This window comes from Theobroma cacao, chromosome 9 (assembly GCF_053813885.1).
Source record: "Theobroma cacao isolate CCN51 chromosome 9, ASM5381388v1, whole genome shotgun sequence".
NCBI classification, from domain to species: Eukaryota; Viridiplantae; Streptophyta; class Magnoliopsida; order Malvales; family Malvaceae; genus Theobroma; species Theobroma cacao.
The window spans coordinates 6,927,719-6,953,071 of record NC_142647.1 but is presented as its reverse complement, the minus strand read 5'-3'; the positions used below and the strand labels follow the sequence as shown (position 1 = coordinate 6,953,071).

General features: G+C 32.0%; 1 protein-coding gene and 1 long non-coding RNA gene across 2 annotated transcripts; both read left to right on the top strand.

The window, feature by feature from the left end:
* The first annotated feature begins 1,232 nt into the window (after positions 1 to 1,232).
* LOC148760660 (uncharacterized) lies at positions 1,233 to 2,238 on the top strand. Its single transcript, XR_016028502.1, has 2 exons — positions 1,233 to 1,667; positions 1,813 to 2,238. It is a non-coding gene; the product is annotated as an uncharacterized LOC148760660 (long non-coding RNA).
* Positions 2,239 to 11,201: 8,963 nt separating this feature from the next.
* On the top strand, positions 11,202 to 12,773 carry LOC18588762 (ethylene-responsive transcription factor WIN1-like). Its single transcript, XM_018126673.2, has 2 exons — positions 11,202 to 11,729; positions 11,904 to 12,773. The coding sequence occupies exons 1-2, from the start codon at positions 11,650 to 11,652 to the stop codon at positions 12,424 to 12,426; spliced, it is 603 nt and encodes a 200-aa protein (XP_017982162.2). The 5' UTR covers positions 11,202 to 11,649; the 3' UTR covers positions 12,427 to 12,773.
* The last annotated feature ends 12,580 nt before the right edge of the window (positions 12,774 to 25,353 follow it).

The following is a 25,353-nucleotide window of genomic DNA, read 5'->3' as shown; positions in this document are numbered from 1 at the left end:
AAGATTAGATAAAAGAAGAGGGTAAAAGGAGAACTTTCCAAATTTCAACGGAATTGTTAAGGAGAAATAAACGACGTCGCTTGACAGAGGAGAATAGCAGAAAAAACAAAAAAAGAATCTTTCTCCCGCATTTCTTGCAGCACCCGTTTCCACACTCTTCCAGAAGAAGAAGAAAGATTTGGTCAAAAAAAAAAGAAGAAGAAAAAGAAGCATGCATACTGATACCGACGAAAGCGAAACGTCAGTCTTTGGACACTGGTAATGAAGAAAGAGAAACGTCAACCTTCGAAGACGAAGACTCTTCCTTCGTACAAACAATGTCTTTATTTTGGAGTACTTTTTATCTCCTAATCTAAATATTTATATAATCAGTTGGAGGTGGGCTGATGCCCTGATGCCGTAAATAATGCGAGCGGTGATTTAGGGCCCATCGCCGGTACTATGTCCGAATGCATCCCGCTTTAAGCTTTCCCTTGGGCGAGTGACTTCTTTCCATACTGGCCCGTTTCATCCTCTTGACACTAAACATACTTTTTAGCTTTTATATTTGTTAAATTTTTAAAATGGGATGTGATTTAAATTTAATATATTTTTATTTTTTAAAATATGTTTAATTTAATAAATGAGATATGTTTTTATTATTATTTTAATACTCTTATTTAAGTATAAAGATAATAAATTTACCATAAAGAGAAACATATATAGCAGGAGTATAACATCTGTTTTCTATTATGTTTAAATTGTAAGATGAATATTTAATAAAAAATCAATTGACAATAAATAAAGAGTTCTTTGTTATATTTATATATTTAAAATACCCAAACTTAACATACATAAAATTTCTTTATCACCACTCCAATAATATTTTACAATTTGATGCTTTTAATTATTAGTAGTAATTATATTTGCGACAAGTCAATTGCTTTCTTTGTTGAAAAGAAGCCCAGTTCTTAATATTTCCTTACAATTGAAGTCTTTCAAGTTTTAAGGGGTTCCAGTCAAGGGAGACAGACTGCAATCGAGGATTAAGCAAACTGGGGCGTCCTAGTTACGAGTTATTTGATCAGAAATTTAGGGTTTGGGGGGGATTAGAAACTTAATTTTGTAGAAAAATATGCAGTTTAATTTGACCGATTAGATTGATAGTAATATATAGTGGGCATACCTTATTTGATGCCTGTAAGTAGTTAGTTTGGATTTTAATTGTTTGGTTGAAATGCGACTTGTTTGCTTACTTATTTGGCAACCGGGAGATGGTTTGATCGCATGGTGCACATGCAGGTATCAGTAGTGGTGCTTCTCTATCTGTCAGATTCCATTGCAGTGAAACCAGCTTGATCATGTGGATGTCCATGCAAACTTCTTTGAACTTAGCTCATCTGGTTTTTTATTCTCTATGCTTCATGTTCATGATGACCATGGAGCCCAGCAATTAGAACTTTCACCTACATACTGTTGTCGACATTTATTGTTACTTTGGACTTTTAGCCATGAAGAACACACACTTCTGCTGCTGTCATTGTAACAGAAGATTTGTCGCATCATTGAGAATAAAGCTCTCTGGTTATCACTATGTTAATTTTCTGACTGATTAATTGAAGAATTATAATTTGCCTTTGAAGACCAGCATGAATGAGAAGAGGCTTTTAAATTAGGATTGTGATTTTGTCCGTACCAAGAAATTGTTATCTGTTCCTATTTATAATGTCTCTTACCATGCCAGATTGGCCATGTGCAAATGCCTGTTTGTATTTTCTATTTTCACTTCGTCTCCAAAGTAATAATTTCTGCTACCCTTTGTTAAAATTGCAGAGCTCTCCTCAAGCAGGTTCCAAGCTAAAAGAGTAAGGCATGTGAAAAAGGCTATCAGCTGCAGTTCAACAGCTGAGTTGTCTGCTTCTCTCTTGATTTAAATCCTTGCTATGTAATGAAACGCCTACCGCCTTCTGTTCTTCTTTTGTTGGTCTATGAGAGGTTTAGGACTCTGTTTATACTGCAACATTTAGTTGCTTACATGCTTACATGCTTACTTCTGCTTTCGTATGACCCAACGGAAAGAAAAAACAGGCATCATCTCGTGCTTCAAGTAAGTTACCTTTGTGCCCACCATGAATCAAAAACTCGAAACGATTAGGGATTCGCATCTTCCACCATTAGGTGAGGCAGCACCCCAAAAGAGAATCGGCTCCAGAAGGAATCCATCGTGACTAACGATTGGTGGCACCCAAAACAATACCATAGGAAGAAAACGTCACAGTTTTTGTGGGGAATCTCCCCCCGAAAGCCACTTCTCAATAACAGGTCCTTAGACCTGTACTTTCAATCTTTCTGGTTCTCACCAGAATTGTATCCAATTCAGATTATTAACAGAAATCTTATTTTGGCTGAGAAAAAAAAAAAGAAAGGAAAAACCCTTGCTTTGTACTTTGTAAACATGCCTCAATACTTAATTGTCTTACGGAGGAAAAGCTTGATACGAATCACTTGACTAGATCTCTGTGTTTTTGGGTATGTTTCAATATTGCAATTTCTAAAGTATCCTCGACTTCCTCAACCCAACCCAACTCAACAGGCAACAATATAGCTCCAGGTGTAGATCTTTTTGTTACGAGAGACCTCAATTTAAGTCTAAGTTACGTTAGCATATTTTTGATGAATGCTTTTCCTCTGAAGTTTCAAATCTGAACCTCTAACCCTCCAATTTTAGGCATCTTACAAAAATTCTGAAACAGGTACTTCCTATTCTTTGCTATGAAATTGTGGGAGAATTCTACTCTGAAAAATTATGCAGGTTGCTCTCGGATGTAAAACTATAATAATGACATGAATTGTATCCAAGGTCCTTGTTATGATAGAGGTACTTTCTTGAGGTTTTAATTGTTTTCTTCAACTCTCAATTCATGGTCCTTTTGTGCCTCAAGCTTATGTTTTTGTAATAGCACCATATCATCGTCAGTCATGTTACATTTCACGGGGTGTAGGAATATGCTTTTGGGGTGTACTGCCCCAACATATTTCTGTCTTGTATGAACTCATTTGCTTTTACATACTGTCATGCTCCATAGCTTATTAGGCTGAAGAAATGGATACATCACAGTATAGATTTGCCGTATCATACAGGATATTTCTCCTCTCTTTTGCACTTCCACCGCATAGCTATACTTTTTTTTTGCTCAGCGCATGGCTTCCACTCCTATATAAAGTTGTCAGCTTCTGAGTATTAATTTTAGGTTCTAAAAATATGCTAGCATGGTTTCTCTAGTAGTTCCGTCACAGCTGCTGTTAATATTGCAAGTAGCAATTTTAGCTTCAAAAATTTTGAGGCAGAGACTTGCATTTATCTTATCCACTGTTTTCTTCTTTGGTTTTTTTTTTTTTTTTTTTTGTGGTTCTTTTTTGCTATGAAAATTACTTAAGAAACAATAAAGATAAAACCCAAATAAATCAAGTAAATAAAAAAATAAAAAAATTTACGTGGTTTGGCCTCTTACCTACGTTCATGGAGTGAAACTGTTTTTCTATTATTGAGAAATTAACGTACAATAAATTGACATGTATGGTTCCCCAAACCAACCCAATATCATTTGCACACTCTTTCTCAATAACCTAGCAAGAACACTCACCCAAATCACTTTAGCTCCACTTAGAGCAAAAGATAGAGTTACAAGGTGTCCGTTCTCTAGAGTTTTCAAATCACTACTTGCAATTCTAAAACCTAAAGATCCACTTGGGGTTTAGATGGAATTTAAGAAACCGACAAAATTGACTTTAAGGTAAGTCTTTCAATAGACGTTATCTTTAAGACTTATTTCGTTCCTATCACTTGGCATGCAAAGGAGAATAATGTGAATAGCCTTAGGGATACAATGAAGCCAACGTCTAACTTCGTCTTGTACTTTACAAGAGTAAACCGCTAGATACACCCGAGGGTTAACAAATTTATTCGGCCTTAGAACCTACTTTTTACAGCAAGTAGATTATAAGAAATTTGGATGCTTTTATAGTTGATGGAAACTTAAGTGTTTATGTTAATAGAACACAACACTTTTCTTACCCTTGATATTTTTGCTCTTGTTTTATTTTTGATTTGATTTATTAAAATGGTTGGCAACAAGCCCTTTATATAGGTTTGCAAGTATTTATTTTTCAAGGACACAATCTTTTCATTAAGGCATCATTTTCTCTAAAAGACATCTTTACATCTTACCAGACATAATTTTTGGATAAAGGTATTGTTTCAATAATTATCTTATAAAAGAATAATTATTCATTCCATAAAACATAATCTTTGAGTTATAATTTGAAACAATAACTTTTCATATTTAAACTTTTGAGTTATAGTATTTTTTCAATTTGTCTCATAACTTTTAGATGTCATTTTACCAAGAGATATAACCATTCACATGAAAACCTACCTATAAGCCAATAGTCACACTATATCACTTTATGTTACATAACCTTTGAGCTAAAATAACTTTTCATTATGTGACTTAATCTTTAATTTTGAAAATACACCAACAATCTCCCACCATTTTCAAAATTTTCAAATACCAACAATTTTGGGCCTTGTGCATAAATGAAAGTATTCGTAGATTTGAACCATCACTTAATGAGTGTGATTGGTTCTAGTCTGAATTAAGTGGTTGACCAAGCATTGAACCATCAATTCTTCATTTGACTAGTCGAGCTACTAAACACACCCAAGCTTTTTTGCTCACTTTGTATCTAGTTTTGGCAACACATTTTATGGCCTTGTGTTTTGCATCCATTTATGAGTGCTGTTAGAGTCAAGCCTTTAGCTCCTAGAAGCGGCCATACTTCCACTCATATAGGTAACTCCCATCGAAATACTCCGAAATTATAATACTTCAATATATAGATGTTATGGGTCTATTAAGAACTTTTGTTCAACCTTACCTTACATATTAATAGAACCAAGCACTATACACCTTGGGATGAAAAATATAAATTAATACTTACAATCATCTATGTGGTAGAATGGTCAGTACCCAAGACTTACAGGTCAGCCACAAGTATCGAGGTGAGCTCCCACCATTGGAGATTTAGTTGATAGGCTTAAAACCCATCCCTTTTAAGGTCTTTATTACCAAGTCCTTTTTCATACTTCTAGTAAACGGATTCGCTAAATGTTCACAAAACCTCACATAACTTATAGTGACTATACTATCACTAATTTTTTGTCTTACAATGCTATATCGAAGTCCAATATATTGACTCTTTGCATTATATGCTTGATTATATACCTTTGATACAGTTACTTCATTGTCGCAATGTATCAAAATTGGTACCATTGGTTTAGGCCACAATGAAATTTCATAGAGTAAATCTCTCAACTATTCTACTTCTTGGGTGGCAGATGCTAAAGCTATAAATTTAGGTTTTGCATAGTGGAGTTGACTTGACAAGATTGTTTCTTACAACCCCAAGAGATAGTACCCCATTAATTGTAAAATTTCAACCAGTCGTAGAAGTATGATCCGTTCTATTTGAGTTCCAACTAGCATTTGTATACCCTTCTAAAACTAAAGGAAAACCTGAATAACAAATTTCATAATTCTTTGTACTCTTTAAGTATCTTAGCACTCTATGAACAACATACCAATACTTTTTACTTGGATTGCTTATAAACCGACTTAGCATCCCAATCACAAAAGCAATATCTGGTCTTGTACAAACCATGGCATACATTAGGTATCTAATTACCTTTGCATATTTATTTTGTACTATTGGCTTGTCTTGGTTAGGTATTAGCTTTATATTAGAATCATAAAGCGTAGTCATTGGCATACAATCTGACTTACCATACTTCATTACAATCTTTTTAATGTAATGAGATTGAGACAATATTATGCCATTATTGTTTTTCATTATTCTTATACCAAAAATAACATCCGCCACACCTATACCTTTCATGTCAAAATTATTTGACAAGAACCTTTTTGTGTCTTCCATTAGTTCCAAAATTGCTACCAAAGATTAACATGTCATCCACATATACACAAATGATGACACTTAGAACCTACTACAAACACATTTATCAGATTGCTAGATCTTGTAGCCATTAGTTAGCGCAATCTTATCAAACTTTGATGCCATTGTTTAAGTGCTTATTCTAATCCATACAAGGACTTTATCAGCTTACATACATTCCATTTTTTCTCAATTGACATCATTGTACCTTTATGTTCAATCGAAATGTCAAATTAACACATCAAAGTATATGTTCACACAAGCATCATTGTATTTTTATTGCATAATAGGAATGTCATATCAACGATATTAAATATTTATATTACGTTATTATGCCTTCGATGATGAAATGAGAATGCACCATATATCAAGACCTTAAATTTACATATTGGTATCATTATACCTTCATGTATAATAGGAATGTCATATGCCCACCTATGACATGGATCTTGATGATATTTATATATTGGCATCATTATACCTTAATGTATAATAGGAAGGCCATATGTCCACTTATCACAGTGACTTTGATGGTATTTATATATTAGCATCATTATATCTTAATGTATAATAGGAATGCCACATGTCCACTTATCACAACGACTTTAATAATATTTATATAGTGACATCATTATACCTTAATGTATAATAGGAATGTCACATGCCCATGCCTTGTGTCTTCCATCACATGGATCTTCATCAACTCAAGATGGTTTATGTTGGGATATTTATCTTTCTCATTTTATTTGTAACTTCATCTTGGTTGCAACTTTCTTCTTTTATTTGAATATGATTACCAAGGTCCTCGAGCGACATCTTTTCTTTCTTACACTTTAGAGTTTTCTTAGTGTCTTTCCATGATGGGAGAAGTATGTCAATTATAGAAGATACAACAATAACCTTATTCATATCAAGATCATATATGAATATAACAAAATCCTTCTTTCCAACTAATATACGTTTTCGATGCATATTAAATACAATATCATCCATATCAAGTAAGGAAAGAAAATTTATCTTATAATCTGATAAGGAACCATTTTGTCACATTCTTTTTCACCATCAAATCAATCAATCTTTTGCCAATGAATAAAGTTTCCTCCTTCAAGGCGGTTTAGCTTGACAATGTTGGTGTATCACTTTTAAGAAAGCCATTAAATTCCAACACCACAAAAAATTAAGTCTTAAAATTGTTTGTGCAAATAAGGCTTAGATGGAATTCAAGGAACTGGCAAAATTGATTTTCAGGCAGGCCTTTCAATAGACGCTATCTTGAAGACTTATTTCACTTCTACCACTCGGTATGCAAAAGGGAATAATGCGAATAGCCTTAGAGATATAGAAGCCAACATCTAACTTCGTCTTGCACTTTATGAGAGTAGACCGCTAGATACACCTAAAAGTTTGCAAAGTTATTCAGCCTTAGAGCTTACTTTTTACAGCAAGTAGTTTATAAGGAATTTGGATGCTTTTGTATTGATGGGAACTTAAGTGTTTATGTTAATAGAACACAACACTTTTCTTACTTTTGATTTTTCTGCTCTTGTTTTGTTTTTAATTTGATGTATCAAAATGGTTGGCAACAAGCCCTTTATATAGGCTTGCAAGTGTCTCTTCTTCAAGGACACAATCCTTTCATTAAGGTACAATTTTGTCTAAAAGACATTTTTATATTTTGTTGTACACAACTTTTGGATAAAAGTATTGTTTCAATAATCATTTTATGAAAGGATAACTAGTCATTCCATAAAACATAATTTTTGAGTTATAATTTAAAACAATAACTTTTCATATTTAAACTTTTAAGCTATCATGTTTTTTCAATTTATCTCATACTTTTGGAAGTCATTTGACCAAGAGACATAACCATTCATATGAAAATTAACCTTCTTACAATCCAATAGTCACATTATGTCACTTTATGTGACATAACCTTTGAGTTAAGATAACTTTTCATTATGTGACATAACCTTTAATTTTAAAAATACATCAATATTCTAAAGCTTAGATATCCACTTTTATAATAAAAAAGTCCAAAGTAAAATGTGATTAGAATTCGATGTGGAACAAAAAGTTTAAAACTATATAACTACTTAATATTGTACACAAACAAGAATCCTAATCAAATGAGATCTAAATTTCTAATCAACCTAAAACTCAACATTTTCCTTTTACATAATTTATTCAAAGTCTTTTTATATTTAGATGGCTTATAAAACATTGTAACAGTAGTTCAATCTTTCTACAAGTTTTTTTCCGAAAGTATACTGAACCAAATGAGGGACATGACATTATGATAAGCCAAAGCCCAAAAGAAAAAGAAGCAGGCATTTTTCTGAGGACCTGGTTGCGGTTGATTCCCTTTGCAGGGGACTTAACTCTTTAAGAAAGAGAAAGGGAAGAAGGAGAAAAGGACGATTCACATTAGGAGATTGGTGCTATAATAATGCTGAAAACTATTCCTGGGTCATTTGGACCACATTGTTCAGCCACTAGTTTGTATTTTGAACGATCAAAGAATGGGGATCCCATTTGCGAACGAAATTCATTCAATGGCTACACATCCATGTCATGCATGTGGATTTTGCTTTCGGATTCGTGGCGTATGCTAAATTCACAAACCTAGTAAATACACAGGCCAAGATGACTAGATATTATTTTCTTTGCTTAAGCATGGCTACAAACTTGTAATGGCATACCGGTGGTGGGGCTAAAAAAATCGCTTTTCAAAAGAAAAAAGCATGGCTACAGCCTACATGGTTTGTCTTAACCAGTTAGATGATGATGAATGGAGAGTGAAGCTGTAACTCTAGATCAGAGCCGAGCCACGTGCCTAGTGGTTCACCACCTACGCATCCCCACTAGCCCAGGGTTCAACGCAGCCATAGGAGATGCAACCATGCAATTTAGAGCTAATTTCAATCGTGTGACAGATCATACAGAAACAGCAGAATGACTTCGTATTTTAACATTCAACCTTTGTAGATCCGAAAGTTGCAAGAGAAGGGGTCACGAAAATGGCAAGAGAAAGAGATCTCTTCAGTAATGGTGGGGATTTCCCATCCGAAGAGAGACATGTTGGCTACCTTTAAATGGAGATGCAGTGAAAGTCATTATTGGCTGTGGCCTTAACTGTACCTCCTGTTTCTAGCACTCTTGGAAATTCTTGAAGACAATAATATTGTCCATTATTAAATGACTTCTTTATGGAACAAGAGCTTTTACTTCTCTTCTCACTTTCCTACCCAGGAAGGTTACAAAATCCCATGAATGTAATGCTGGTACACCATAAAATTTAACTGAATTCCAAGTCCTGGGTAATTATTATGTAGTTTATACCAAGTAACTAAATTTAGATCACATGAGTCTCACCACTCACCAGCCATACAATGGGAAATGCTAGCTAGAGCGATGACTCGATGACAGAAATGGTTGGTAAACCACAAGGCGCCAACCAGGAAAAAAAAAAAAAGAAAAAGGACTAGAGGTTGCACATGCGATGTGCTAGTTACAATTTATTTGGAAGGGATCTTTCAGTACCTTGGCGTATGGAAGCTGAGGTTGATGGCCCTGCTCTATTCTTTGACATTTCACCATCCAGCTGTAATGGGGTCCAATTGTTTCCTCATCATCAATATGGTAATTAGGCGCATCAATTCCTGTTTCGTTGTTAGCCAAGCAAATCAAGGTAGTACATTGTTATCTTCTCAACTTCTTGGGTGAGCTTTGTTGGACTGGTCACAGGAATTATGAGCTGATGGTGAGTGAGGTAGAGGCAGGGCGTTTCTCTAACTGCAAGGAAAGATCAAATCTATATTCAGTACATACTTCCTCTGCCATACCTTCTCATTTCGGTTAAACATTAGCGTTTCATTAATTTTGATCGAACAGATTTTCCGCTGGATTGTATGTAAAAGTCTGAAATTTCAGGAGTCTGCATCACGACACAGAAATGAGCATTTATTCTTCTCTCTTTATTTTTTTATTTTTTATTTTGGAGGGAGGGGGGTGTTGAGAAACTTATCTGTTAGACCTGGCTTAATTAGGTAGTTTAAACTAATCTATAAGCAACTTGTAGAATATGCAGATCAAATGAACTTGTGTCGGGATATGAAGTCGTGTTAGAACATTACTGATCTCAGAAGGCAGATCAGGTAAAATCAAAGATTAATTGCTAACCTCTTTCTATGTGCTTTAATTTGGGTGTAATTGAGTGATTCTGATTCAGCCACGACAACAGCAATAACCTTATGTACTGGCATGCATTGGTTGTAAGACTTTGAGTCATATATGAAAGCTCAACACATTAGACTTCATCATGGTAGGACACTCTAGCCTTCCCATACATATAAGTGCCATCGGCTCTTTCTAAGGAAAAAGTTTAAAAGCTGTCCAAAATCATCAAGCATGTGATTTGTTTGTGAGAGTTAATTAACTGGTTGCAGATCCAAGTGCTTCCAGTTAAGTCTCTCTATGTTATCCATAGCTCCTTGAACCGCAAATTTAGTTTTTATAGGTTATAGTCTTTACTTATATGAAAAAAAAAACTCTGAATTATAGCATTAAGCAAGGCTTGTAGGGGAAATTAAAAAAGTTCCTTGACTGAACAAAAACCATGCCGATTGATTCAACTGATTAATTGATAAAATTAATGGACAGAACAGTGAGTTCAAAAAATCTATATAAAGAGTTGCCAATTCAAAGCAGATGTGGGAGACTACTATAGAATTTGGTGAGAGTCATAAGATCTGATGTTGTACCCCATCGTTCCTACACTCGTGTGCAAGGATTATTATATTATTTTTCTCTTGCCTGGTGAGTAGTCAGTTTCTCTTAAAAGAGATATAACTTAGGTCATCATATTTGCAAAGAGGTTGCACTTTTGATCTGAGCTGCGAAACTCAGAGTCCTTAGTGGAACAAAGCTGATCAGTCGGCATTCTTCCTAGCAGTTGATGCTGACGATCAATAAGCCAAATCCCCCAGCCTTATCTGGTAGTCTAGCAACATCTTCCAATCAGCTCATTGGTTCCTTGGAACTTCCTTTTAATCCCTGGGCCCACATGAATAGTTCCTCCATGTGAAGTTCATAAACTTCTCCAAAAAGAACCAAACAAGATTAATTAGCTAAAACCATATACCATTTATCATTGTCCAAACCATTAATTTTCTTCGATAATAACCTGTCTTAACACTTGATTCTGCAGTATTACGGATGGTCTTAAACAAGGAGTCATAGGTTGAGTATAATTGATGAAGAATTTGTCCCATCACTGTCACTTTTACATTATTTTCAGTCACATGGAATTATATTGCATGAGACGCAGCTGATGACAGAGTATTCCGCAAGGTAAGCCCCAGTCATTTATTTGGTAGGTTAATATAATTTTAATGAAGGCGTAGGTGACGATGTTAAATGAAAGTTTCTTAGTACATGACTTTTTGTTCGCCGACAATGCATCTTTTCAGTTAAACCTTCCACTGATTATCCATCTCCCCCATATATCTAATTCTCTGAGCTCTTATGTACTTCATCCGTCTCCATATATGATGCATCTTCTCTGACCCTTTGTCCGTACCTATTCCAATTTCAACTCTCCATCTGTTTGAGTTAGGCGAAAAGAGAAAGGAAAAAAAAACCTCCATCTGTTTCCTAATTATGGTGCAATCAAAGAAGTTTAGAGGTGTCAGGCAGCGACACTGGGGCTCCTGGGTATCTGAAATTCGCCACCCATTACTGTAAGTCAAAACCTACAAGCTTTTCTGAGTTTTGTTTTTTTTTTTTTTCCTTTTTGGTTGGGGAAGATTATTGGAAAGAAGAAACAGCAGTGGCAAAAACATACAATTAAATGTTCAAAATTCTCGCATTGAATCTTTTTTATTCTCTTTAACTTTGATGTATTTTTGTTGCAGAAAGAGGAGGGTGTGGCTAGGTACATTTGAAACAGCTGAAGAGGCAGCTCGAGCTTATGATCAAGCAGCCATCTTAATGAGTGGCAGGAATGCGAAAACGAACTTCCCCATCTCACAAACACCAAGTGGGGACCCAAAAGCAGGCACTGAAAATTCCCATTCATCTCCTCCAAATGAGTTATCTGAACTCCTCCATGCCAAGCTTAGAAAATGTAGCAAGGCACCTTCTCCTTCCATGACTTGTCTGAGGCTTGACACTGAGAATTCTCATATAGGAGTGTGGCAAAAGCGGGCAGGAGAGAGCTCAGATGCCAATTGGGTCATGACTGTCCAACTTGAAAAAGGAAATGCTGAAATGTCTGCCAATACATTGCCTTCCAAGTCCCCAGGGTTAGCAGGGCCTGAACTGAGAGGGGAGATGGATGAAGAGGAGAGACTTGCACTGCAAATGATAGATGAGCTGCTTCATAGGAACTGTTCTTCCATTGGTGTGCAAGAAGGGGAGGGTAACTTGTTCCTGTAATCTTTAATTTCTTGTGCTGTGTGATTTGAAAAGTCATGTGTGTTGTATAGGATTATATATATCATGTCCATTCATTGGTGAATATATATATATACATATACATATACATATATTATCTGTGTATATGTGTATATATGTGCAGAAAGGGGAAGGATACTTTATATTAAGCATTTGAATTCTATGACGTATCATAATTATAGTTACAGCTATAGAAGGTGTCTAGAATAATTACAAGCAATTATTGTTGTTTCGTGAGAAAGAATCAAGTGATTATAATTTCTCATAAATATGGATTATTTTTGTAGTTTATCATTTTATATATACTATCAGTTAATTTTGGTGTTGCATTTTTTTTTCTTCTTTTTTTTGAAGCAACGACTGATCCAAACAGTATGGAATTATTTTTTTCTTCTTCTTCCTTGTTAATCTCTCAAGTCCATTTTACGGCATGCATATGGAATTATTCCATGGCTAGCTAGCTAGATTGATCATTAATTACATCTGACTGAGAAAGATGGAATTATGGAAAATGCCAAAATGGGTATGTAATTCTCAGTTCTCACCATGAAATATATACTATATATCCATGTATAGACGTCTTGTTAGTTTTTAGATGATAAAAGTACTTCATTTCAGAGGTCTGCATCCAACTCCCGACAACCTATATGTGCTGTTTCTATACATTCATTGCTTCCACCGTGGGATTAAAGTTAAAAGGGTAGATTAAATAATTTGCCACTAGGGCTCCCCATGAGGCACAACCTGGCAAATTGTTGGGGGCTTTATGGGAGGGGATATTTCCTCTTGTTAGGTTTGTCCCCCATTACCCTTTTCCTTCAGTTCCTCGTGACTAGAGGAGATCAAGACATGCATGCTTCACCGGATGGCTAATCGGCTGATCTTTCCTTTCTCGCCTTTTTCTTTCTAGGGAGCTGTATATTGCTCCAAGCTGGTTGATTTTATATATATATATATATATATTCTTACAGAAATTAATTACTTGTTCGGATTTTTGCTACACATTAACAGAGAATAATTCTTTTTTTTTTACTATTAAGAAAACCTTAAATCTTGAGGCCTTGTTGAGGCTGCTGACATGCCAAGGTCCTTTTTGAAGTCGTTGAAGGCCGTTGCCTCCTGTGTGCTGCTGGGGTATTTTCTTGTACAGGTTTCTCACCTGTATAGGAATGATGTATAGGCTCTTTGTAAGGTCTCTTTTGTTTATCTTCAGGGTAAGATATATGTCGTCTGTATGGTTCTTCCACCGCAGGTCGTTTTTTGGTGTTGCTGCGGTTTTTTGACTTGGTTTGTTATGGGATAATTCATCCCTTCTTTTTCATGGAATATAACCACACATTACCTGCTTCTCAAAACAAAAAAAAAAAACTTGAATAATCTTATTATTACTTACATAACTTTGATGACGTATATGACCTGAGCCAAGCTAAGAGGCAAGTCATTATTATTATTTTGACTAATGCAAGAGACTAATAAGGATCTAGAAACATGTATGGATGTTGTAAAGAAGGTGGCTCTAGTGAAAGTTGAGGCAACATTGCAATTGAGTAAGCAGAAAGTAGACATGAAAGAGAACAAGATTGGAAAATCTTTTCTTTAGTATTCTCGAGTATTGTGTTAGACGAAAGGAATAAAGAAACAAGATAAATGATAATATGCCTTTCCAAGAGTTGTAGCAATAGGAAAGGAAAGGGGTCACACCAAAAAAGTTGACAATAAGTAAGCAGGAGCAAAACTATTTTGTTTCTAACCCATAGAACTTGATAGAATCACTCAATCGTTTCATTTGAGATATGAATGAGTATTTAATCCTCTCAATGAAGAAAATATTTGATTATTTGTCCTTAAAGAAAAGGCCTTGTGTCCTAACATCCGAATTTGATTTTTCCTTTTTATATTGTGATGAAAAGATTCCAATCAAATTTTTTGAGTAGAGAAATATTATACCAACTGATAAGTCTAATGTTGAGGATATGATCTCAATAAAACTGATTCCTTCAACTTTCTTTTTTTTAAGTTGATGATAGTCTTTTTCTTCCCTTTCTAGATCACACATCAATTTCTAAGCTTAAGGAAGGCAATAATTAAGTTGATAACTACCTTAGCCTCAGGTGTAAACCTCTATTATCAATAAAATTGAAAGATCAAAAATAGACTGAATGAACGTACAATTTAATTAAAATAAAAAAAAGATCCGATCATTTCGTTTATTGGTTAGTACATGATTTTTTACTTAAAAAAATAAAAGTCAAAGTCTCATTCTCTCAATTAAAAAAAAAACCTTAATTAAACTAAAAGAAATAGCATTAATAAGACTATATCTATATTTTCTTCATGATAATGAATTCAGATTAGATAATGAAGGATTATATGGAAACAAATCTATATTTTTCCTGATATATATCATTTTCCCTTAACACAATTTTCAAAGGAAAAGATGTGATTGATATTTAACCACAAACCAGCCAAATTAAGCCATAATTCCAGGTTCCTAGCATTGTACTTTGTTCATTAAAGTTGATGTCTAATCATGTCTAGGTCCAAGGTTTGATTAACATCAATTAATGTAACAGAGGGTTTTCCGACGGACTAATGAATGTGATTAAAAGAAAGCAATGGGTTTGATAGGTAATATCAAAATTACGACATCTAAACATCATTACCAATGCCTCTAATTAAAAGTTAGGAGTATTGGCACATCAACTATAAACTGAAATACATTATAAGAAAGCAAATCAAGTATATACAATTTCAGAATTTTTTTAAAAAATAGTATATGCTGTTTCAGGTCATGACATTTTGACCCAAAGGGCCGAAATAAGAATTTTCATGTACAGGTATATACGAAAATGAAACATATGATTATTGCATTCATGAACCCATCCCTTTTTTTTTGTGTGTGCATATAAAATTCTACTATCTTGTGGATTACATGAAAGGATTGGTTTTTTTTTTTTTTTTTTTTTTTTTTTGCATTTCATAATAATCTTACATCTCATATTATTTATTTTTTATTATTATTATTTGGTGTTGTGAGTAGAAACCTTAGTTATGTAGGATTAATATACTTGCATCCATATTTTCTGTGAAGAAAAGCTTCACATCAAGTTCATTAATGCTATATCACATCAGGAATGCTTCCTTGACAATTGCATTGCAACCATTATTCATCATTACATATCAATATCCACTTGAAATTAGATTTAGGTATTTTAACACAGAAAATTTTGGTATATAGGTAGCTCCTACGTACCAGGACCTAGAAAAAAATGATACATACATATATATATATATATATATATATATATTCTCAAAAGATTATTAGATTTAAATAAAAAAAAAAAGAAAATGAAACTCAGAAAGAAAGAAAAAAGTATCTCTTAATTGATGTCGTCAATCCCAATGTATCAGTAAAGCAATCTAGGTTCGCTGATAGCATGAAGAAGAAGAAAATGAAGCCAAAAATGGTTTGATTTGCGAGAAAACCAGTTTGTAATAAACGTGAAAATTTGAGGTCCAGACAAGGTGGTTGGTTGGTCTTGAATGTTGTCTTTCTTTGTTGGATATGTAGTAAGCTGTCGGTGTAAGAGCTTTTGCAAATGGTCCCAGGCCTAACACCCAACTCTTGTACCTTGATTTGACACTCCAATTAAGTGCTAAGGCAACAAAGAAAGGGTCCCCGATCTCTCATAACAACTGATCCCTTTATACTAATACATGTCCAATCTAAACAAAAGCGACAGTTACCAAGAATGCTTCTTACACTCTCTAGGTTTCAAAATTAAAATTCAATATAATAATAATAATTATTATTATTATTATTATTAGTATGACAACATTTTCGTACCATTTTTAACAACTTGCTATAACAGAGTCTTTAGAAGAAACAAACTTCTCATATTTGCTATAACAGAGTCTTTGAGTGTGCCCATGTATACGTGACAAAAAGCAAAAGTAAATAACGAAAAGGAAAGGAAAAGATAATATGTCGTAAAATTCAGTACAATTACTATTGGCTACTTAATTTATATATTCTTCACTTAATATCATTTATAGCTATTTGTTTTTAGATTTTCCAAATAATTAAAGTATAAACTTATATTATTTAATTTTTATATTTTATAAAAATTAAATTCAAAATAATTAAGTCTAGATAATGAGATAATATTATAATTCAAAATGCAATCTAATAGAGTTGGTTAAGCTCTATTATGTCATTTAATGGAATAACCTTGAGTAAGAAAACCTTAAATCTTATAATGGATGAGATTCATTCACTATATCAGAAAAAGGTTAAGTCTTATTTCTTGCTTTGCACGCTTAATTTCTCACTCATTAAAGAGTTGTAAAAAAAGATAAGATTCTAATGTAGCGAGTACCGACAATTATTTTGGTGCTTGTTTTTTTCCGTACCAAAGTCATGTATCAAAAATTAAGTACATTTTATGTGTTCTAAATGTCTACTATGGTGGATTTTAAATTAAGTATAATTTATTATACACAATATTATCAATAGATATCAAAGTTACCCTAATTTGGACTAAAAACCTTAAAAACTCTAACTTCAATCTCTAATTTTATATGCAAAACACGAATAGATGGCTTTGGAGAGGGAGTAAATCACTATTATACTAATTAACTACTAATATATGTTGATTACATGAATTAATCGTAACTACGTGGAAGGTTTTGTGTGATTTTCGAATTTGTGTAATTATATCATTGAAATTCGTAAACCTTTATGTATAGTGCAATTTGAATTTTAAACATGCTTAATTGATGATATACTACCAATAATATAGTAGCTTGGTTAAATTATGTAGGTGCAATTGGTTGAAAGTGTTTAAAAACTTGGTTTTTCTAAGAGTCATAGGTTTTAAGAATTTGAAATTAGGAACATTATGAATTTATGTAATTTTTGTAAAATTACCTTAAAGTTATATTTCTTGATGACTAAAGGTTGTTATTGAGACAAAAAAAAAAAAAACTAGTTTAAACCCAACAACTTCATCAAATTAGGTGTTGCAATTCTAAGGTTCATAACTCACGTGTTTGCCTTTAAATTAGGCTTGAAATCGACTCAATTTATGTGTTTTGATTTGAATTAACATAAAGTAAAATGGCCAAAATCGTTTGGGATTGATTATATGCTGTTAATATAGGCCAAAAGCATTTCAGAGCTTAAATCGGGGCTCTAACGGCGGATCAAACTGTTCACGAGCTGGGAAAAATGAAGATGAACAATGCACGTGGGTCAATCCCACGCACACGTGCAGAGCGTCCAGCACACGTGTCGAGTTTTTCAATTTTTTTATTTCAGCAATTTTCTCCACTCTCTTTATGAGACCTATTTGTGCTATTTTTTTAAAAAAAAAATTGTGCATGTTCAGTTTTTATTTATTTATTTTGTACGTTTAATTGATTATTTTGATATTTTGACGAGGTATTTCCTGAAAATGTGTAATAGAAAAATAATACGTATATTTTTTAGTTTAATGATAAAACATACTCTCCTTAGATATTTATATATTTTATTTATACTCAACTAAATTTATAGAATATAACTTAATAACTAAAATCTTATAATTTTAAAATTGATATCTTTAATATGCAACAAATGTATTTGGCAACATAATTGGAAATATAATAACTCAAGTATCTAAAAAGGTTATGCCAGAGTGAGGAATTTTAACAAATGGTAAAATTAATACATGTCATTTGCATCAAAATCCGAAGCTTTGCTCATCCTAAATTTTGTTTAAGAAAATGTAGTATGCCTATATTGTTTATATAAACCTTTTGTTTATTTCAAGGGTAATTGAGAGCAACGTTAGCAAGTTGAATATGCCCTTCTTTAATTGACAAACAATGGGCTAGGCTAGCGCATGGACTCCGATCCTGCCTATTTCTGTTTATTTATTCCAATGGACTTTAGCTTAGTATTGAACCCCCCAATATATGATCGCAAGAGCCTTGTTTGTGTCTGTTGATATCTAACCCAATGATGCATGCCTCACTCTCTCAACTTAATTGATTGGCCCAAGCCCCTGCCCAGTGACCAACCAAACAAGATCATCTGTAACCCTTCTTTGCATGTAAACAACTTGAGCAATAATCCTGACAAGAACTTTTCTTTTGCAGAATTTAAACTCAAAATTGTTTCTTCTTAAAAGAGATGGGAGTATTGTTTTAGAAAATGAGGGAGTTCTTTGTTCATATATTATAGGTAAAACACCAATATTGTAATCCCTCCCTCCCAATGAAAGATGTATTTTCTAGGTTTTTGCATTTGGACTAGGCATATGCATATTCACACTTGTCCAAGCAAAAATCAAAGACATAATTTCTCCTCTTCCAAAAGTCCAAACAATCAAAACCATCCACATCTACTGATCAAATAATATTATCTGTAGGTCAAGGCTAAAGCATATGCTTCTTCTTTTCTCGAGTTTGATATTGCTTTAACTATAAATGATTTGTCATCAGGTGACCCAGATTCGCATGCCACCAAAGCAGAGAATGGAAACAAATTCTTGAAACACCGCGGATTTGTCAATTTAACATTCTTTTAAGGTATATGCTTAGCATTGCACCGACATTGCGAAAGCATTAGCCCCATATCATATCTAACAAAACAAAAACTGATTTCATTGTCCTAATTTATATAAGTTTTGAATTTGATTGAGGAATCCATCAGCCAAAGCAGCGTATTCGTGCGTGAAAGAGATCATAGAAATTAATTGGCGATTAATATGTTATAACTTTGTGGTTAAGACGAATTAAGATTGTGAAAAGGATGGATGGCGAGTTCTTGAACAGGGAAAAAGCTCTTGGTTGTAAGCAGAAAGGAACCCAAAACGGAATATGCTGCATTTTTGTTATTTCCTCAATTTCTTCGTCTCTGTCTTACCAAAAACAAGTTCACATGTTTGGTAGTTCTATAAATAATTTCTTTTTGGGATAAGATCTTCCATTATGAGATATATATACATAGGTATGCCGTTTTCCTTACCTAGAGGATATTCCCATTGACAGATAAACAGAAGTTAATATGCAACAACTCGTATGCCATAATGCCATTCTGATGAAAGTCAATATCTAAAAATTCAAATTCTCCTTTAAAAAAATTATTAATTTTTTACTTAATTACGCATTTCATGTGTGAGGACAAACTTATCAAACTTGAACTTTCAACAAATTACTTATATGTGTCCTTGTATAAGATAATCTTTAGAAATCTAGCAATCACTTTCTCCATTCTATAAATTAATCTCACTATTATATGTTTTTAATCCAAATAACATGTTTGATAGGTAGGGAAAAGTCCTTATTTGAAAACTCAACGTACACCTCATTTCTTCCTTGACAATTTGTCTTTTTATATTAATATTAAATAATAATTATATGTGGAACATAAAGTTACATTGCTTTTTTAATCTATTTTTATAATAATAATAATAATATCTTTAATATAGAGTTACATTTGCACAAATAACTGAAACTAATACAGTGCATATTATCCAAAATTTTCATTAAACTTGCTATCAGAACTCATTCCAAACCTGAATATAGAGTACCCATACCTTACACCCTATTAAAAGATACCCATTGTCATCCCTAATTTTCATTAACATGTAAAGTTTGTCCAATGTGCAAAAAATATCACAGTTAACATAGAGTTTATTACTTTTCCCATTAATGTAAAATTAATTAAAATTCCCAAAATAAAGCAATTCAATGTAAATTTTAATTCTTTTTTATTTATTGAAAAATCTATTTAATGAAAAAATTTTCATCTAATTATTTAAAAAAAAAATTGGATAAATTTTATTAATATGTTTAATAATAAATATTTAAGATGACAATTTAGATATAATGAACAATGATGTCCATTTTTATAATATAAAAAATATTATCAATATTTGTTCTTTTACATATATTTATTAAAAAAATGAAAAGTTGGTATGAAAGAGAAATTAACACACAATCTTTTTATTGCATAATTAAGATGTAGACATCCATATATTGGTGTCCCTAGCTTTTAAATAAGATCATATATATTGAATAAAAGTAATCCTTATTGTCTATATTTACTATAATTAAAACTTCTAATTGAGTATAGTGTCATGAGTCACATGATATTAACTTAGTTAATGAAATTATGTAAAAACCAAACTAAAGTAACAATAAAAATAAAATGTTAAGGGTATCTATGTACTTTCATATTTTTTAATGAAATACAATTTTTTTGAGATGTATTTCGAAAAAAAATTACTCTTATCACGTAACTTAAAAATGGAATTTCCTTTTGGATACAAGAATAGATTAATTTTACAATATATCGGCTATTATTATTATTATATTCTTGACTCAAAGTGAAGCTACCCGGTGGGAAAACAGACAGAAAAGAGTAGTATAAAAAGGGGGAGGGCGGGGGGGAAATCAGAGTAGAGTATGGACAAAAAAGTTGAGTAGAATATTAAAATGTGCGTGATATATATTACACGTAAACCATGAGCCAAAGGGTATAATTAAGTTAGAATATCTTCAAATTCGATTAATTTGGATATGTAGGGGCCGTCTATATAACTTCCATGCCAAATTTGATCTCTAAACGCTCTTTCTTCGCCTAACTATAAAATATATAAAAAGCTCATAAACAAGTTCACCTAAGTATTCAACATTAAGCATTTATACTACTTGATCAACAACTTCGTAGAAAATATACGTATAGGATAATATCTTTTCTTAAATTCTTTACAAAATTCAAAATTCTATCACCAATATTACACAATTTTAATTTACTCTTTACTCTTTATTGCATTCTTTTAAAAGTATAAATTAGTTTGAATAATCAATTTAAAACAGAGTAATCGACTAATATAGAACTAAAATTGCATCTTATAATTCTTGAATGAACTCAATTTTCTAAGATGGAGTGAAAATATTAGGACTTATGAATAGTTCGAATCCTGAAGTTTACTTCAATTTTTTTTTTCAAAAAATATATATTTTAACTTGAAAACTATTTATTTATAAATTGACATCGCACATGCATTTAAAGCATATTTAACGTTTAAAATTGACAGTTAAAATTTCATTTTTGTATTGAGACGTATTTTCGATACCATCTTTTATTATTCCCAATGATTGTGTATACAAATCAAATAGACTCGAAATTAGAATATTATACATGGGAATATTTTACATTATTTCTTCAAATTTATAAATAAACTATTTCTTAAAGCAATTTAACTAACTTTGAAAGCTTATAATAAGAGTTTCCCATCTTTTTTCTGAAAAAAAAATTTCAAGACCGTGCATTTTAATTTTGTAATAACTAATAAAAGTTGATCTTAAAACTTATTAATTTAGCAAAGAAAACTCATTAATAAAATGAAAAAAAAAGAGCAATAAATATAGATAGCAAGAGACCTTGATCTTAATTCAAAGGTGGAGAAAGGCATATAATAATAATAATAATAATAATAAAAAGATTAGAGAGGGAAGTCGGGGAGATGTCGACAGGATATATATATTATTAATTATTAAGGGAAGATTCCAAGTATAAGCCAAGAATATCCAAGCCATAGATCCGAATCTTCTCTTAACAAAAATTATTAAAACAACAATAATGAAAAGAAACAAAGAAACACCAAACAGTGGAAATGAAATTCCACCTTTAACCTTGATATCAATGGCTAAATTCCGAATTTTACCCTTTTCTTTGACTTTTCCCAAACCCTGTGCCAGATTGGAGGAAAGAGAGGTGACAGGCTGGCGGTGAAAGGGCCACGAATAATTTGATTTCGTAATCTATAGAGTAGTACTATTTATTTAATATTGAATTTTACATATAAAGTTTTTGTAGGTGAAAGAGATATGGATATTCCAAATGCTTTGGAATTATACCGAGCGTCGTAAATGTGCAACGGTCCCCACTTCGGCCCGGCTTCGTGGCTGTGCCTTTTGAAGCTTGGCTTAGCCAACTTTCTTGGCTCTGTCACCGACGTGGAAGCTTTTGGATAAGAGAGGGTTAGAAAACAGTCCTTTCTTTTGATGGGAAAATAGTTTTCAAATAAGATGGAACAATGTAGTCAATATTTAGGATTTTTTAATCTTTTACTAAAATACTGTTCATGCGATACTTTTGGAACGATAATTTTTTTTTTCTTAATTGAAGTGAGAATACTTTATAAAATAGATATGTAATAGTAATTATATTATTATAAATATTATTTTATAAAATATATAATTGTTGATATTATAACTATTATTGTGATATTTGTGATGGTGCTTTCATACAAAAACACACTTATAAACAATCTCACAAAAAAACAAAACTTTAAATAAAATCTTCAAACTTACATTAGAATATGTAGTAACTCAATTTCTTTTAAAATTTTATCTTTAAGTAGTTGATCTGCATCACTTTTCATTAATTACATTTAATACTAAAAAATTTTCATTAATTATATTTAACACTCAAAAATAGAATGTATAGTAACCCAATCTCTCCAAAAACCGTAACACACTTTACCTTAGTTACATGTAACACTTGAAAAATAGAATATATAGTAACTCAATCTCTTTGAAAACCCTATCTACTCAATCTCTTTTAAAATTTTATCTTTAACTAGTTGATCTGCATCACTTTTCATTAATTACATTTAATACTCACAAAATTTTATTAATTGCATTTAACACTAAAAAATAGAATATATAGTAATCCAATCTCTTTCAAAACCCTATCTTTAGATAACACACTTTACCTTAGTTACATTTAACATTTGAAAAATAGAATATATAGTAACTCAATTTCTCTAAAAACCCTATCTTTATATATACCTTTTACATTAGTTACATTTAACACAGAAAAATGATATGGGAATAATAAGTAATGGAATAAAGATAAATACGTACATATAAAAAGTCAAAGAAAAATCTATAATATCAATCGTGAGAAAAAAAAATATAATCCAAACTCAGTCTCAGACCTTAAGCTCATGCCCAAAAACCCAACCACAAACCCATCCCATTAAACCTTAAGCTCACGCCCCAACAATCACTTGTCAAAGCAAGAATCCTGCCAAGTGTTAAGTCAAACTCTTTTTGATTATTCATAATTTTCAAAATCCAATATACTATAAAAAGCTTATATAAGATTATTTATTAGCTTAAACAGGGTGTTCACATGCATGTAAGCGTTTTCTTTTTTTTCATAGTCAAGTTGATTTAGTGATCTAAAATGCATGTTAGTGTTTTTTTTTTCATATTCAAATTGATTTAAAGATCTGAAGTTGTATAATCAGTTATGTGCTTGTTTATTAATGATGAAACAAAAGAGTATAATTGTACAAAGTACGTCTTTTCACTACTCATTTTTCTCTTAACTTTTTTTCTCTTGTTTATGTTCATAAATTTTAGATGATAAACTAGACTTGAAACAGGATATTCTTATAATGTCAAAATTTACCTGTGTTTAAGAGGAAACATATTTTTTAGTTATTGAATGAAGTAAAAAAATTTGAAAACACTCAGTTTGAAAGTTTTATGAGATTCGTCTACCTTTATATAGCTATCAGAATAAAAATACTGACATGTAAGTAAGCAAGCTAATATTTTAAATTTAATTGATTTTCATTTACTTAGTAGTAAGGAATTTTAATAAATTTATGAAATGAGATTAATATAACAATTGGCCTTGTTAAATAAGTATAAATGTCATTTCACCTATAATTGAATCTCTCACAAAGTAATTAATTGTTGAATTTGGGCTTTATAGTTGATTTTCTCTTTTAGGCAATATCATTACCAAGTGTCAAGCCTCCTTTAAATATAGTTACAGATGTTGAAAATCATAACTAATTAAATAAAAAATAAAAAAAATTAATGTTTGGTTTTCTATTTAAGCATAAAATATGAAGATTGGATCTGTAAAACTCCCAAGAATTCTAAGCATGTTTCATTGCTTTGGGAAGCTTGCTAATAACCTGCTAGAGTAGAGATGGTAGTAAGCCCAGTGTCAAGCTTGCTAATAACCTGCTAGAGTAGAGATGGTAGTAAGCCCAGTGTCAAGCAAGGAAGCCTTTTGAGATTTCTTAAACATAGTAATAAAGATGTTGGTGTTGTAGATTGTCTTGGTTTTGGATTATTTTGTTTAATGTTATTGCTTGATGCAACCACATGAAAGTAAATAACTCAATAATGTGAGATAAAATCTCTTCTTTTTTGTACATCAACATGTTTTTTCGATTTTATGAATTTTTTAAAATTTTATTTTTGAAACTAAGTTTCTTAATAAAATAATAACATTGTGAGTACTTATTAACAATTCATATAATGTTGATATATTTTTTTATCATTTGAATAACATAGCTTAACTTTGTTTTTTTTTTAAAATACATATACATATTATTGAATAAAATGTTGAATTAATAATTTTTGCAAGTAGGTAGAGAAATCAAATAAATTACGTTTAGAGAATTATACATAAATTAACACAATTAAAATATGAAAAAAATTAAATTTAAGCCGTCTATTTTTACCCGCAAATGTGAAGAAATGATGGAAGCAGGAATAAATAATAAATTTGGTGCAAACATCAAATTGAATTTGAGTAGTCAAACATTCGTCATTTGACCAAATACGTTAAACTTAAAATATCTTTGCTAATCACAATCACAATCACAATCACAATCACCGTCACTGTCAGCTCACTCGACTCAGCAATTCCGACCCAAACAAACGTCCCCCTGGACCACGCCTTCGAGCCGCTACGAAAACACCCACAGTCCAAAAAGAAAATACCATTGCCACGTGCCCATTCTTAACTGCCCTGAAAATAAAATAGCCCCAAAAAGAAATAATAATAAAATAAATAAACAATTAAACAAACAAATAAGAAAA

Excerpts from the sequence above, each read along its gene's own strand:
- LOC18588762 (XM_018126673.2), top strand. The coding sequence starts at position 11,650 with ATGGTGCAATCAAAGAAGTTTAGAGGTGTCAGGCAGCGACACTGGGGC. Across the intron at positions 11,730-11,903 it reads GAAATTCGCCACCCATTACT|AAAGAGGAGGGTGTGGCTAG; the intron begins GTAAGTCAAAAC and ends TTTTTGTTGCAG.